Source organism: Priapulus caudatus, unplaced genomic scaffold, assembly GCF_000485595.1.
Source record: "Priapulus caudatus unplaced genomic scaffold, Priapulus_caudatus-5.0.1 Scaffold813, whole genome shotgun sequence".
NCBI lineage: Eukaryota > Metazoa > Priapulida > Priapulimorpha > Priapulimorphida > Priapulidae > Priapulus > Priapulus caudatus.
In genome coordinates this window covers 74,909-89,466 of record NW_014577874.1, presented here as the reverse complement: position 1 = coordinate 89,466, position 14,558 = coordinate 74,909, and the positions used below count along the sequence as shown (strand labels likewise).

Sequence of the window (14,558 nt, the reverse complement as noted above, 5' to 3'; positions counted from 1 at the left end):
GAGAGAGATGTTGTAAAGGAGAGGGTGTGAGTGCATAAGTGCGTGTGTGTGGTGTGTGGTGTAAAGGAGAGGGGGTGAGTGCGTGCGTGCGTGTGTGTGGTGTGTGGTGTAAAGGAGAGGGGGTGAGTGCGTGCGTGCGTGTGTGTGGTGTGTGGTGTAAAGGAGAGGGGGTGAGTGGCGTGCGTGCGTGTGTGTGGTGCTGTGTGTGTGCGGTGGCGTGCGTCGCGTGCGTGGGTGGTACACACCAATCCCATACCTCCTAACCCTCCGCCCCTCACCCCTCACCGCACACAACCAATCGCATCCCCAAACCCCTGCCCCCTCACCCTCACAACACGGCACGGCATCCCATCCTTCCAACCGCCCGCCCTCACCTCATACCTCACCGACCAACCATTCCATCCGTCTTAACCTGCCGCCCCACCTCACCCTCACTATCACCACACGCATCCCATATCCTCCAACCCCTGCCCCCACACCTCCCACCACACACACTATCCCCATCCTCCAAACCCCCGCCCCCCTCACCCCTCACCTACACACCACCATTCCTATCCTCCAACCCCCCCCCCCCCCTCACCCTCACCACACACCCCATCCCATCTCAACCTCCAGCCCCCCCACCCTCACCAACACACACCATCCCATCCTCTAACCCCCGCCCCTTGCACCCACACCACACCATCCCGATCCTCTAGACCCCCGCCCCACCCTTACCTCTTCACCACACACGACCATCCCATTCCTCCAAGCGCCCGGCCCTCCACCCTAAACACAACCCATCCCATCCTCTAACCCTGCTCCCCCTCACCGCTCACCACACAACACTATCCACCTCTAAGCCCCGCCCCCCTTACCCTCACCACACACACACATCCCCATCCTCACAACCCGCCCACCTCACCTCACCACACACACCATCCCATCCTCCAACCCCGCCCCATCACCCTCACCACACACACCATCCCATCCTCTAACCCCCGCCCCCTCACCCTCACCACACACACCATCCCATCCTCTAACCCTCGCCCCCCTCACCACGGCATGTGTTCTTGCAGCCTGTAACTGCCACGGCCACTCTGAGCAGTGTGAGTACGACGCTGACGTTGACACAAAGAGCATGAGTTTGGACATCAGCGGACAATACATCGGTGGAGGCGTCTGCCAGAACTGCAGGGTGAGTGACGTCATCAATACGCGTGCAGCCGCATCACGTGATGCTTCCTTCCCTCACTGGATGGGATTTATTGATAACTTGGGGTAACATTGCTTCCCTCGCTTGATGGTATTTATTGATAACCAGTGATAACAATGCATCCCTCGCTCGATGGGATTTATTGTTAACCTATGAGCAGTGCTTCCCCCGCTCTATGATATATATTGACGTCACCGGTGATGTTTGTCCCCCTGCAGGATTACACAGAGGGAATTAACTGTGAGAAGTGCATCTCTGGTTTCTACCGACCCGAAGGCAGGCTGCGGAACGAGACGGACGCATGCACACGTGAGCTAGATGCCAGCGCCATCTATACGCGCGCTTAGTTTATCATTCCTGCTTTCAGATCACGATTGATTGATTGATAGTTGTGCCATAGTTCATGTTCTGGCTGAAGGGAGTAGAGATGATGCAGATGATGATGATTACGATTATGATGATGATAACAATGTCAATAATGTCGACAATCGTAATAACAATGGTAATGATGAGCATGAAAATACTAGCAATGATGATGACGATACTGGTGACGACGATGATAATCACGATGATGACAATGATTATAACGATGGTAACGACGATGGTAACGACGATGATGATGATGATGACAATGATGATGATGATGACAATACTGGTGACGACGATGATAATCACGATGATGACGATGATTATAACGATGGTAACGACGATGATGATGATGATGACAATGATGATGACGATACTGGTGACGACGATTATAATCACGACGATGACGATGATTATCACGATGGTAACGACGATGATGATGATGATGACAATGATGATGATGATGATGATTATGATGACAATGATGATGATGATGACAATGATGATGATGATAATGATGATGATGATGATGATGATGATGATGATGATGATATCTTGCAGGTTGTCGCTGCGACCCGCGCGTGTCCACGGGCGCATGTTCCGACGTGACGGGTCAGTGTGAGTGTCGCGACAACTTTGCCGGTGTGAACTGTGATGAGTGTGCATATGGTTACTACGCGCCACCACACTGCTACCCGTGCGACTGCTACGCCAACGGCACCATCGACGCGGTCTGCTACCCTGAACAAGGACAATGCCCCTGCCGCTACAACTACGGCGGCGCCACCTGTGACCGCTGCGCCCAGGGATTCTTTGATTTCCCGCACTGCACGCGTGAGTTTCGAGTATAGAGGGCGCCGGTTGATAGAAGGCTTTGATTAGTTATACGTATCAATACTCGTGAACGATTGATAATATTATCGGTTATGGATACTAAGTTAACTATAAATTATACATCTTACTGTTTGCTGCGTTTATCTGGTGTGCCAGTACGGCTTTCATCAGGGCGGTGCCACCATCCCCCTTGTCGTTAGTCGTGCCTTGCAGCATGCAATTAAGGGCAAATAATGCTCTTAATTAATTAATTAACTAAGAATATTAATTATTAATTATATACGAATTATATTGAGTTACTCAATAATACGTATGTACTTATGGCTGATCAATAATACTCAGTAATACTTATTAATACTGATTAACAATAATGAGGATGATTAATTATGATTATTGATGATGCATCGAATGTTTTCAGCGTGTAACTGCTCGCAGTACGGCTCCCTGGATGAGATCTGTGATGAGGTGAGCGGACAGTGTAAGTGCAGTGGCGTGTTCACCGACCGCGCGTGCGACCGCTGCCGCGAGGGAACCTGGAACTACCCACACTGTGAATGTAAGTACACTACGCTCGTGCTCCTCCCTCGTCCTTCTCCTCCTCCTTCTCCTCCTCGTTCTCCTCCTCCTCCTCTGCTTTCACACGGAGCATAGGGAGGGAACCTGGAACTACCCACACTGTGAATGTAAGTACACTACGCTCGTGCTCCTCCCTCGTCCTTCTCCTCCTCCTTCTCCTCCTCCTTCTCCTCATCCTCCTCTGCTCTCACACGGGGCATAGGGAGGGAACCTGGAACTACCCACACTGTGAATGTAAGTACACTACGCTCGTGCTCCTCCCTCGTCTTTCTCCTCCTCCTCCTCCTCCTCCTCCTCCTCCTCCTCCTCCTCTGCTCTCACACGGGGCATATGGAGGGAACCTGGAACTACCCACACTGTGAATGTAAGTACTGTATGTACGCTTCCTCCTCCCTCGTCCTCCTTTTCTTCCTCCTCCTCCTCCTCCTCCTCTTCCTCTTTCCTCCTCCTCTTCTGCTCACACATAGGGTGGGGGGAGGTAAGCTGGACGGTCAGCTACTTCCACACTTTTTCAGTGCGACCCGTGACGCCAGAAGAACTCTACTGCCGCCAACTGCTAGGTGGCGCCTCCGATGAGAGCCTACTGCTGCTAGGTGGCGCCTCTGACGAGAGCTGGCTACCAGGTGGCGCCTCTGATAACAGCCAGCTGCTACGTGGTGTCTCCAACGAGAGTCTGCTGCTGTTAGGTGGCGCCTCTGATGAGAACGATCTGCTACTAGATGGCGCCTCCAATGCGTCTGGCGAGGAGGTACCTTCAGGCATTGACAGCAAAGCGCCCCCTACTGGTGACCCATCTCGGAACTACACTGATGGTGGCGTAGCGCCCCCTGCTGGTGACATGCTGCAGGATGACGCAGCGTGCGATGGTGTTGCATCGGAGGCGGAGGATCTTCGATACGCGCTGAGCGACTGTGAGACGATGATCGAACTTCAAAACCTCGAGATCTCCGCGCTGACGCAGCGGCTTGCGCAGGCAGAGGGCGCCACCGCGTTTGCTCGCACGACGCTCGACGCCGCTCGCACCGAGCTGCTGCTGACGCGTGAGGGCGCCACCGGCACGCAGCGACAACAGATCGCGCAGTGTGAGCGAGAGCTAGATGGCGCCACCGACGTTCGGCAGACGCTCGCCGCGCGCGTCGAGGGATTGGAGGCGCGGCTCGCCAACGCCACCTATAGTCGTCGCGAGCAAACGGCCATGATCGTGACGTTGCAGTTGCAGCTAGATGGCGCCACTGAGGAGGGAGCGGCGTGCAGAGAGGAGCTCCGCAGGACGAGGGAGAGGGAGGAGGAGGCGAGGATGAGAGAGGAGAGGGCGAGGGGGAGAGAGGAGAAGGGGAGGGAGAGGGAGGAGGAGGCAGATAGGACGATAGCGGCGTTGCATCGACGAGTACAGGTGCTACAGGCCATAGTCAGGCGCCTACGCTCCGGACAGCTACCCAGGTTATAGTCGGGCGCCTATGCTTGCACAGCTACCCAGGTTATAGTCGGGCGCCTACGCTCCGGACAGCTACCCAGGTTATAGTCGGGCGCCTACGCTCCGGACAGCTACCCAGGGACAGCTACCCAGGGACAGCTGAAGAAGACGCACACAGTAGGAGTGGAGGCAGCAGCAATTACTGCAATCAATGACAGATCTATTCAGATCACGGCTAGATGATCCCAAGGACAAACTTCTCACAAGGATTGCATATATATCTATCTATCTATCTATCTATCTATCTATATCTATCCAGCTATCTATATATCTCTATATATATATATATGTATATATACCACTACTTCCTAATAACTTCATATTTTGTTTCTCAGTTACGACTCCATTCTTACAATCAAGTAAATATATATGGCGCCCCAGAAGTTGCTTTAAAAGTTGTTCCTACGCGTTTTTCCAGGAGCAACGCCGGTTACCCGGCTAGTTACTTCCTAATAATTCGTCCATTGTCGTGCAAGCGTTTCATGACATTTAGAGCATGACGCCATGTAGGTTTATATATAGGTTAATACACGTGACATGTTACGAGTTGTATGTTATCTAGATATGCATATCTGCAGGAGAGAATAATGTTCTGTAATGTTTTATATTCACTAGCTCCTGATATTTTATTTGTAGATGTTATTTTGTTACGTGTATGTGAGTGTTTACAGGCTAGGGAGTGTATGCATAACTGATGAATGCAATCACTATAGAGCTTAATTAATAACTTATATAATCGCCAGGTTCTATACACAGTGGCTGATCCATTTAATACTAGTCACTATTATGCACACAGCACACTAGTCGAACTCTCCCGGTTTCGAGATTTTAATCTTGCTTATTAAAACCTATACGTCTATATAAATGTCTGAATGTATTGTATAAATGCCTTGGTAGTGAATCGTGATATAAAAAAGACTTGCTACCAATAAATATATCGTACGAGCATATTATTTCGTCGTTATAATCTAGCTGGGGTTCACTTCCTATTCTATTTGTGATACTTTGTAACGCTTGCTTGCCAGATTCGCTGCTTTTATCTCAATCGCAAACGTACGACCCGTTTTTGGGCGTTGGGGGAAACAAGTATACTGTACGTTCACTGTACCGCACACTGCCTTATTCTGCCAGATATGATAATATATATATATATATATATATACATCTGGTAATGCACCGTGGTGCGTATCTCTGCAGGGGCGAAACTTGTCGGCAAGGCGTTCACGCGAACACACCCTGCTCATTTACATAAATATATACTCACATATACGGTATATATATATATATATATATATATATAGATATTATTATATATATCTATTCACTTACATTTCATGCAGCAGTGGCATGTGAGTTTGCGGTAAGTTATACATGATATTAACATACCGTTTCCACTGAATGGCACTGTACCATGTGTCCTGTTCTCATTACTAACTCGTTTAGCAAATGCTAATCATTTCTTTTGTCACATCTTGTCTTGCAAGGATCCGGTTATACTTTGATGTTGTTTTATTATTTTTTTTCTGCACTGGAACTTTCTCTCTTTCTCTCTGGTTAAGAGTGAAGTCAAAAAAAATTATACGCAGAGTATTGATTTGTCGGTTTGATCAACGTTAGTTTGTAATATTTTTTAAAATGCAAATAAATTGAAATTGAATTGACTTGAATCCAAGATAACAATTCCTCACGATCAAGCAACGAGTTTGTAGAAATTGCGCAACAGATGAATGTGTTTCATGTTAATGAGTGTTAATTTTATTAATTAATAATTCGCACGATGTGCAATATTAATGTTCTTAATAATGTTGCTTGCAGACTGTCAGTGTGACCTAGCGGGAGTGACGCCTGAGATATGCAATGATGAGACTGGACGGTGTCTCTGTCTGGACGGATTCAACAGCGCCAACTGCGGTCGCTGCGCAGCCGGATTCTACGGCTTTCCCGATTGCCAAGGTGATCCTACCCTGCTGCCATCTGCTGAGAAAAACTTACACTAAACGAGATTTGTGATTATTTTTTTCTTGTGCATAATTCTTGCTTGTACGACGTGCGTACGACGCCAGAGGTGTTAAATATAAAGTCGGATTCACAGAACAACTACCCTTTTTCACTCGTTACTTATGGATGACTCATGTGCGTGTGTCACATTCATTCTACCCCACGCACGCACGCGACCTTTGACCCCCATGACCTTGGCGTTGACCTTCGACGCATGTTTTAGAGTGCACGTGTGACCCGGTCGGCTCGGAGGGAGACGCGTGTGCCGTGACGGGACAGTGCCGATGCAAGCCCAACTTCTCCGGACCCAAGTGCGGCCTGTGCGCATCCGGGTTTTACAGCTACCCCGATTGCTTGCGTAAGTTGTTCTGCCTCTTGCTGTCGCTGCGGAGTCGGTAGCGGAGGAGCGAGGATAGGGAAAGGGAGGGGGAGGGGACAGAGAGGAGAGGAGAGGCAGAAGGGCAGTGGATGATACAGGAGCGTAGGGGCGAGGAGGAAAGGAGAAAGTGAGGGAATAGGGGGGTGTATGGGGGTTGGGAAGCTGAGGGAAGGAGAGTGTATATATATATTTATAAATACAGTATCTACTTTACTGCTTGAACATTGTTTGCCATCACATCGTGTGCCTACACTACCCATGCGTCCTTGCATGCTTGTAGCGCGTGACTACTGTGTAACATGTGTGACCGCTCGCGTGCTTGCAGCGTGTGATTGCGACCTGCTGGGAGCCCATGGTGCCTCGTGTAACGACCAGGGACAGTGCATCTGCCGCGGTAACTTCGAGGGTCTACACTGCGACCGCTGCCGAGAGAACTTCTACAACTACCCGCTGTGCGAGGGTGAGTAACACACACACACACACGCGCACACACACACATACACACACACACACACACACACGTGCGCGCACGCACGCACGCACGCTCACTACAACTACCCGCTCTGCGAGTGTGAGTAACCTCCCACACGCACGCACGCACGCAGACACGCACACACGCACGCACGTGCGCACACACACATACGCATACACGCACGCACGCACGCACACACACACACACACACCATAGATTCACTCCATATCTACACTCCATGCGGAACCACTGCGAGTTGGAATCTGCAGATAGTAAACGCAAGAGAGATATGATATATAGTACTCCTAAAGTCATTACAACGTATTATACACTTCCATTATTCCACCTTCTCTCTTTATCACGATTCCTTCTCGTGTGCATTAGTGGAGGGAGAAAGGAGAATCACTGATTTTCTCACTCTTTCCTCACAGTGAGAGATAGGCTGTGTTCTGGTGAAGTCACTGCATTCTATTGCTATTCTGATGTTCTGATGTTGTGTTGTTCTGCTATTATGTTGTTCTGATGTTCTGCTATTCTGATGTTCTGTTGTTCTGCTGTGTGTTCAATGCTGTCTAACATTGACGCGTGACATATTGTCGTTGCAGCGTGTAACTGTCATCCGGCCGGCGTGTCAGATTCGTTCGGCGGATGTGACACCGTCGCCGAGGGACAACTGTGCGAGTGCAAGGAACGAGTGACAGGTAGGCATGGCAACGACGCCGGTGGACGCCGACCGTGCGCGCATAGTTACGTCGCGGTGTCAGTGGCGCCATCGTGTGGGAGTATAATATCAGTGGCACCATCGTGTGGGAGTATAGTGTCAGTGGCGCCATTGTGTGTGAGCGTGGCATCAGTGGCGCCATCGTGTGCGAGTGTAGTGTCAGTGGCGCCATCGTGTGGGAGAGCGTGTTGTGACTGATCATTGTTGGCGTTGTCTTACAGGGCGTATCTGTGATGAGTGCAAGTCTTTGTTCTGGAACCTTCAACACAATAACAGAGAAGGTTGTCAGGGTGAGTCTATACTAAATAAATTCTCATAAAATAGAGATACATTATATAAATATATATAATTATAATATATATATAGAATAGGATAAACATCAATAAAAATAATCAATAATTAATTCGTCCTATAATATTATAACGTTAAAATAAGTGACATATATAATAACGCATAACGATTAAATAGACACGACGATACACATCATCGTGTGAAATAAATCGCTGGAAGTCGCGCGAAAACCGTAAAAACGGTGACCCTTGCCGCGACCTTGACTACATAATATTGTCTGCTCGCGCGTTTGTTTGTGCTGCAGACTGCGACCTTGCTGACGTAATATTGTTGAATAATTAATGTCTGTCGTAATAATGTCGTCTGCTCGCGCGTTTGTTTGTGCTGCAGACTGCGACTGCTGGGAGCCTGGCACGCTGTCTGGCTACAGTTCGTGTGACGGGGAGACAGGACAGTGTCTCTGCAAGCCCTACGTGACGTCACGACGCTGCGACCAGTGCCAGCCCGGAACCTACAAGCTGCTCGAAAACAACCTGTTCGGATGCGAGTGTGAGTCGCGTGGCGTGGCGTCGCGTCCCCTGGCGCGTGGCAGCGTGATCGGCGTGTGGCTGCATGTTGTAGTTAAGGAGTGCGTTTTGGTCGAGAAATCCTACGAAAACAATTTACATTGAAGAAATGACCGGCTTTCTTAATACCGTAAATCCAGAGATGATATCCGTGAGATTTCAGATGATGACACACGCACGGGTTTATTTTTTTGTTGGCAAGTACGTCTCGTTCTTTGGCGTGATAGGCTATGTTAATTCCTCTACATTCTGCTACACCACTGCGTTTTGCTACGTTACCCTCTGTTCCGCTACGTACCGCTACATCTATGTTTCTCTCTCCCCTTGCAGCTTGTATGTGCGACGCGGGCGGGGCACTGAACGCTCACTGTGACACTGTCACGGGTCAGTGCCTCTGCCGCCCGCGTGTGTCCGGCCGGGCGTGCGACTACCCGCACACGAACCACTTCTTCCCCACGCTCTTCCAGCATCAGTTTGAGATCGAGGACGGTCGCACACCGAGCGGGAGCCTCGTCAGGTTTGCCTACCACGACGACGTCTTCCCCGGATACTCGTGGCGCGGATACGCCATATTCTCACAGACGCAGGTACACTCGCCAGGGGGCGCTGTGGGGCAGTCGTCCGCGCGGGGGATTCACGCACGGATGCTTTGGTTGTTATTACCTATATATGTGTCTGTAATGTATGTATGTATGTGTATGTATATATATATATATATATATATATATATATATATATATACATACATACATATACAGACATATATATATATATATATATATTTATTCAGGAGTGGGATAATGAGGGAATGCTTATTTATTCTACGTCATCGGTTCTTCATTGTCTTGTTCATTGGCTCTGTTGTTCCTTGCCACAGCTTGTTCAATGGTTCGATTGTTCCTTGTCTCGGGGTGTTCCATTGTTTCTTGCCATGCTGTGTTCAGTGGTTTCGTTGTTTCTTGCCACGGTGTGTTCAGTGGTTCCGTTGTTCGTTGCATTGTTTGTTGTGTTGGGGTGTTCTATGGTTGCATTGTTTGTTGTGTTGGGGTGTTCTATGGTTGCATTGTTCGTACAGCCGGATGTGTTGATGGACATTGAGGTAGACAAGCCCAGCCTGTACCTGATCGTCTATCACTACGTCAACCGCGGCAGCAAGACCATCAACGGACAGGTCATCGTCACGTCAGAGTACGACGACGAGACGAGTAAGTACCGACGTCTCGCCGTGTCTCATCATCTGTCTCAATGTTTGTTCTGCTCCCTGTCTCATCATCTGTCTCGGTGTCTGTTCTGCTCTCTGTCTCATCATCTGTCTCGATGTCTGTTCTGCTCTCTGTCTCATTGTCTGTCTCAATGTCTGTTCTGCTCTGTCTCATTGTCTGTCTCAATGTCTGTTTCAACCCCCCCTCTCTCTTGATTTCTGTCTAATGTATAGATGTTGGTTGTATATAAGGAAACACCAAAAGTGTCCTTTATAAACAGGTGCCTGTTCTATAGAAGTGATTTCTCTGCATAACTACCACTGCAGGAAAATCACCATCTGACCATAGTGTCCTTTATAGACAGGTGCCTGTTCTCTAGGCGTGATTTTATTGTATAACTGCCAAATGTCCCTAATAGACACAGGTGCTACCCCGTTCTATACAGCCGTTCGCCTGCAAAGTTTTCGCCGCGCGTCAGTTGTTCTTGTGTTGTTTCCGTAGCGACCGTACAGAAGGGCACGTTGGAGCTGCTGCCCTCTACACAGCCATCTTTCACGTCGGTCAAGGTCGGAGGCACAGACTACCCGTTCGTGCTAGACCCGGGTCGCTGGACGGTCACCACTAGCATCCCTGACCTCGTGGACGCCGTGTTCCTGGTACGTGCGCGGGGCAGGAGGGGAGGGGAGAGGAGAGGGGGAGGGACACCATCCCTGACGCTGAGTGGCGCGGCTGTTTCGCTGTACGTGCGGCGGGCAGGAGGGAGGGGAGGAGGGAGAGGGGGAGGGACACATCCCCTGACGCTCGTGGACCGTGTTCCTGGTACGTGCGCTGGGGCAGAGGGAGGAGAGGAGAGGGGAAGGGACACGCATCCTGACCTGCGTGACGCGGTGTTCCTGGTAGGCGTGCGGGCAGGGGGAGGGGAGAGAGAGGGGGAGGGACACATCCGTGAGCCTCGTGGACGCGCGTGTCCTGGTAACGTGCGCGGGCCAGGAGGGGAGGGGAGTAGGAGAGGGGGAGGGACACATCGCTGATCTCGTGGACGGCGGTGTTCTGTAAGTGGCGCGGGGGCAGGCGAGGGAGAGATGGGGAAAGGGGAGGGAGAGAGAGGAGGGGAGAGGAGAGGGGAGGGAGGAAAAAAAAAAAAAAAAAAAAGCATCCTGACCTGGTACGTGCGGGGGGATAAGGAGGGGGGGGAGGAGGATTGGCTTACACTAGATGCTAGAGTGCGATCATGGACGTGTGGCGCAAGGACTGGGGCTGTGGTCAAGTTGCTAGTTCTCACTCTCTCTCTCTCTCTCTTTCTCTCTCTCTCTCTCTCTCTCTCTCTCTCTCTCTCTCTCTCTCTCTCGCTCTTTCTCTCTCTCGCTCTCTCCTCTCTCGCTCTCTCGCTCTCTCGCTCTCTCGCTCTCTCGCTCTCTCGCTCTCTCTCTCTAATCTCTAACTCCTTTCTCTCTCTCATCACTGCAGGACTACTTCGTGCTGCTCCCACAAGTCTACTACGAGGCGACGCTGCTACAGGAGCACATCTACGCTCCGTGCTCGCTTGATGCTGCTGCCGGCGCCACCTGCCTTCACTACGTCTACCCGCCGCTGGCACAGTACCCGCGTGCCCGTGGAGAGACGGGGTACGTGGGTGTGAACAACGAGCGCATGCGCGTGCAGCAGCTAGAGGACGAGCACGTGCTCACCGCCCTCGACTCCCCGTCCATGGCCTGGCTCAGCAACAACCAGGTAGGGGGCGCCGCTGGTGTGTAGGGGGCGCCAGTGGTGTGTAGCGGGCGCCCTCCCCTGCTAGCTACGACCCTACAAATGATTAAATATATAATATAAATAAATAAATGTATAATAATTATAATTAAATAAATATATAATAATAACTATAGTAAAAGCCATATCAAACCATTATTAAGCTGCAATATGCGCATCCATCCAATTTCTCCAGTACTAGACTAGCAAATTCTTCGTGTCATGCATAATCATACTACCTTATGACAAAATAAACTCTAGTTCCTCCCATGGCGTTGGCGCCAGATTGCCAGTTTTCTCACCTCTTTCTTGTGGGTTTTAAGCAAACGCGCAGTGAAATGGGAGGAACTAGAGTTTATTTTGTCATAAGGTAGTGTGATTATGCATGACACAAAGAATTTGCTAGTCTAGTACTGGAGAAATTAGCGTTTGGATGCGCATATTGCGGCTTTAATAAATAGGAATAATATATAATTTACATGAACTATATCTATGAACATAACTATATGGTGACTATATCTCTCTCCCTCTCCCCCCTCTCTCTCCCCTCCTCTCTCTCTCTCTCCCCCCTGCATGCACGCGTGTGCAGACGTCCATGTTTCTGGACCTGGTGACGGACGCTCCTGGTGAATACCTGCTGCTCATCAACTACTACATGACGGAGCGTGGCCGCATGGACACACTAGCCGTGGACGTCGCTACGCCCAGCGGACCACAGCAGGGCAAGGCCCTGCTCTACGACTGCAACTACAGGTACGGCACACGTGGCGCCATCTGTCACTTGTAGATGGTCAGATGTTGTATTTTTCTTAGTTTGTAGACAGGGTGTGCATTGTGGTGCCACCCGTTAAGCGCAGATAAATATCGCAGTTAATCGTAGTTTCTACCGGATTATGCTAAAATGTTGTTTAAATTTGCGACTGGTGTGCATTGTTGCGCATTTTTTTTCTTGTGGATGTTCGGACGTTATGTCAGTTAAATTCTCGACAGGGTGTGCATTGTGGCGCTACCTGCCGCTCGCCAGATGTTACGTTATTTAGGCGCTCCGACTGATCGCTCTCTCTGTGTTTGTTTGTTGTGTTGTTTAGATTTGCGACTGGTGTGCATTGTAACGCAGTCTTTTTCTCGTGGATGGTCGGATGTTATGTTGATTAGATTCTCGACACGTTTAGATTCTCCGACTGATCACTCTCTCCGTGTTTGTTCGTCCGTCAGGTCGCTGTGTCGCTCTGTCGTTCTCGACCTGGAGGGACGCGCGGCGGTGTACGCTGTCGACACCGACTACATCAGCCTCACCCTGCAGGGTTCCATAGACATCGACGCCGCAATCGTGAGTCCGCCAATCATCTGCCCGCGCGCGCGCGTTACCGCAGCAACGACGACAACGATGCAGCGTAGAGCGTCAATCATGTGTGCACGCGTTACCGCGGCGATGACGACGACGCGGCGTAGAGCGTGAACGAGTGGCGTGCGTCGCGCGCGAAATTGAGTCCGTAACGATGCATGTTAACGACGTATGTTAATTACGTTTTTCCACGGTCGGCCACAGAATTTACTGTTACCGGCCGGCATGGCATATAGCGTCACCGCGTATAATGATGATGTCACTGCGTAGAATGATGACGTCACGTATTTGCTTCGTTGCAGGATTCGGTCGTGGCGATTCCGATCAAGGATTGGACGGAGATGTTGTACACACCGCAGGTTCGCTGCCTGAGGAAGGATGGAGAGTGAGTATATACACATACACGTACATACACGTACACGCACGCACGCACGCACGCACGCACGCACGCACGCACGCACGCATAATACTGTACACACCGCAGGTTCGCTGCCTGAGGAAGGATGGAGAGTGAGTATATATACACATACACGTACATACACGTACACGCACGCACGCACGCACGCACGCACGCACGCACGCACACATGATACTGTACACACCACAGGTTCACTGCCTGAGGAAGGATGGAGAGTGAGTATATACACATACACGTACATACACGTACACGCACACACGCACGCACACATGATACTGTACACACCACAGGTTCACTGCCTGAGGAAGGATGGAGAGTGAGTATATACACCTACACGCACACGTACATGCACGCACACGCATGCACGCACGCACACACATGCATTAATGAACATCACATAATATTAGCATTACCAATATTAATATTTGTGAAAATTAATTAAAAAAAATTAGTTATTAAATATCATATATAATCTCAATATACATCGACCTGAAACGACATCCGACTTTTTGAGTTTCCGAGTTTTCGAGTTTCTGAGTTTCCGAGTTTCTGAGTTTCTGAGTTTCTTCTGCGCATACACCAGAGACTAAACATCAAGGGCCCGTTGTCAAAAACAAAATTAGTCTTAACATTAGTCTTAACACTTACATTCTCTCGTAGACCGTCGACAGCACTTTGTTTCGTATTGTTATGAGGAAATCTGCTACGATTTTCCACTCGGGTAACTTCGCAGCGTTTCTGTCGACGGTCTAAGAGAAAAGGTTAATGTTAAGACTAATGTTAAGACTAATTTTGTTTCTGACAACGGCCCCCAGGTTTAGCGTCGTAAATTAACTTGCAAACGCCACCGCCAGATGGCGCTACGCGGTCTATCTGCGTTTCGGGTGAATCAGTGGAATATCGTCAGCACTCTCGTAGTTCTGCTACAGGGTAGCGAAGGAGCAGTGTAGGGAGGGGGAGAGGGAGGGGGAGGGG

At 49.9% G+C, this 14,558-nt stretch overlaps 1 protein-coding gene and 1 long non-coding RNA gene across 2 annotated transcripts in view; both read left to right on the top strand.

Moving 5' to 3' along the window:
- Window positions 1-14,558, top strand: part of LOC106813716 (laminin subunit alpha-like) — a 52,489-nt gene that overhangs the window by 18,189 nt on the left and 19,742 nt on the right. The window contains exons 7-23 of the mRNA XM_014817926.1: window positions 1,059-1,177; window positions 1,414-1,504; window positions 2,123-2,395; window positions 2,814-2,951; window positions 6,261-6,398; window positions 6,667-6,801; window positions 7,148-7,282; window positions 7,900-7,995; window positions 8,237-8,305; window positions 8,697-8,855; window positions 9,203-9,459; window positions 9,948-10,077; window positions 10,576-10,730; window positions 11,542-11,805; window positions 12,410-12,573; window positions 13,036-13,150; window positions 13,468-13,550. Of these exons, the coding sequence (XP_014673412.1) occupies window positions 1,059-1,177; window positions 1,414-1,504; window positions 2,123-2,395; window positions 2,814-2,951; window positions 6,261-6,398; window positions 6,667-6,801; window positions 7,148-7,282; window positions 7,900-7,995; window positions 8,237-8,305; window positions 8,697-8,855; window positions 9,203-9,459; window positions 9,948-10,077; window positions 10,576-10,730; window positions 11,542-11,805; window positions 12,410-12,573; window positions 13,036-13,150; window positions 13,468-13,550 (2,521 nt within the window). The remainder of the gene's footprint in view (window positions 1-1,058; window positions 1,178-1,413; window positions 1,505-2,122; window positions 2,396-2,813; window positions 2,952-6,260; window positions 6,399-6,666; window positions 6,802-7,147; window positions 7,283-7,899; window positions 7,996-8,236; window positions 8,306-8,696; window positions 8,856-9,202; window positions 9,460-9,947; window positions 10,078-10,575; window positions 10,731-11,541; window positions 11,806-12,409; window positions 12,574-13,035; window positions 13,151-13,467; window positions 13,551-14,558) is intronic.
- Window positions 4,315-5,378, top strand: LOC106813721. The gene is made up of 2 exons (XR_001394500.1): window positions 4,315-4,411; window positions 4,539-5,378. It is a non-coding gene; the product is annotated as an uncharacterized LOC106813721 (long non-coding RNA).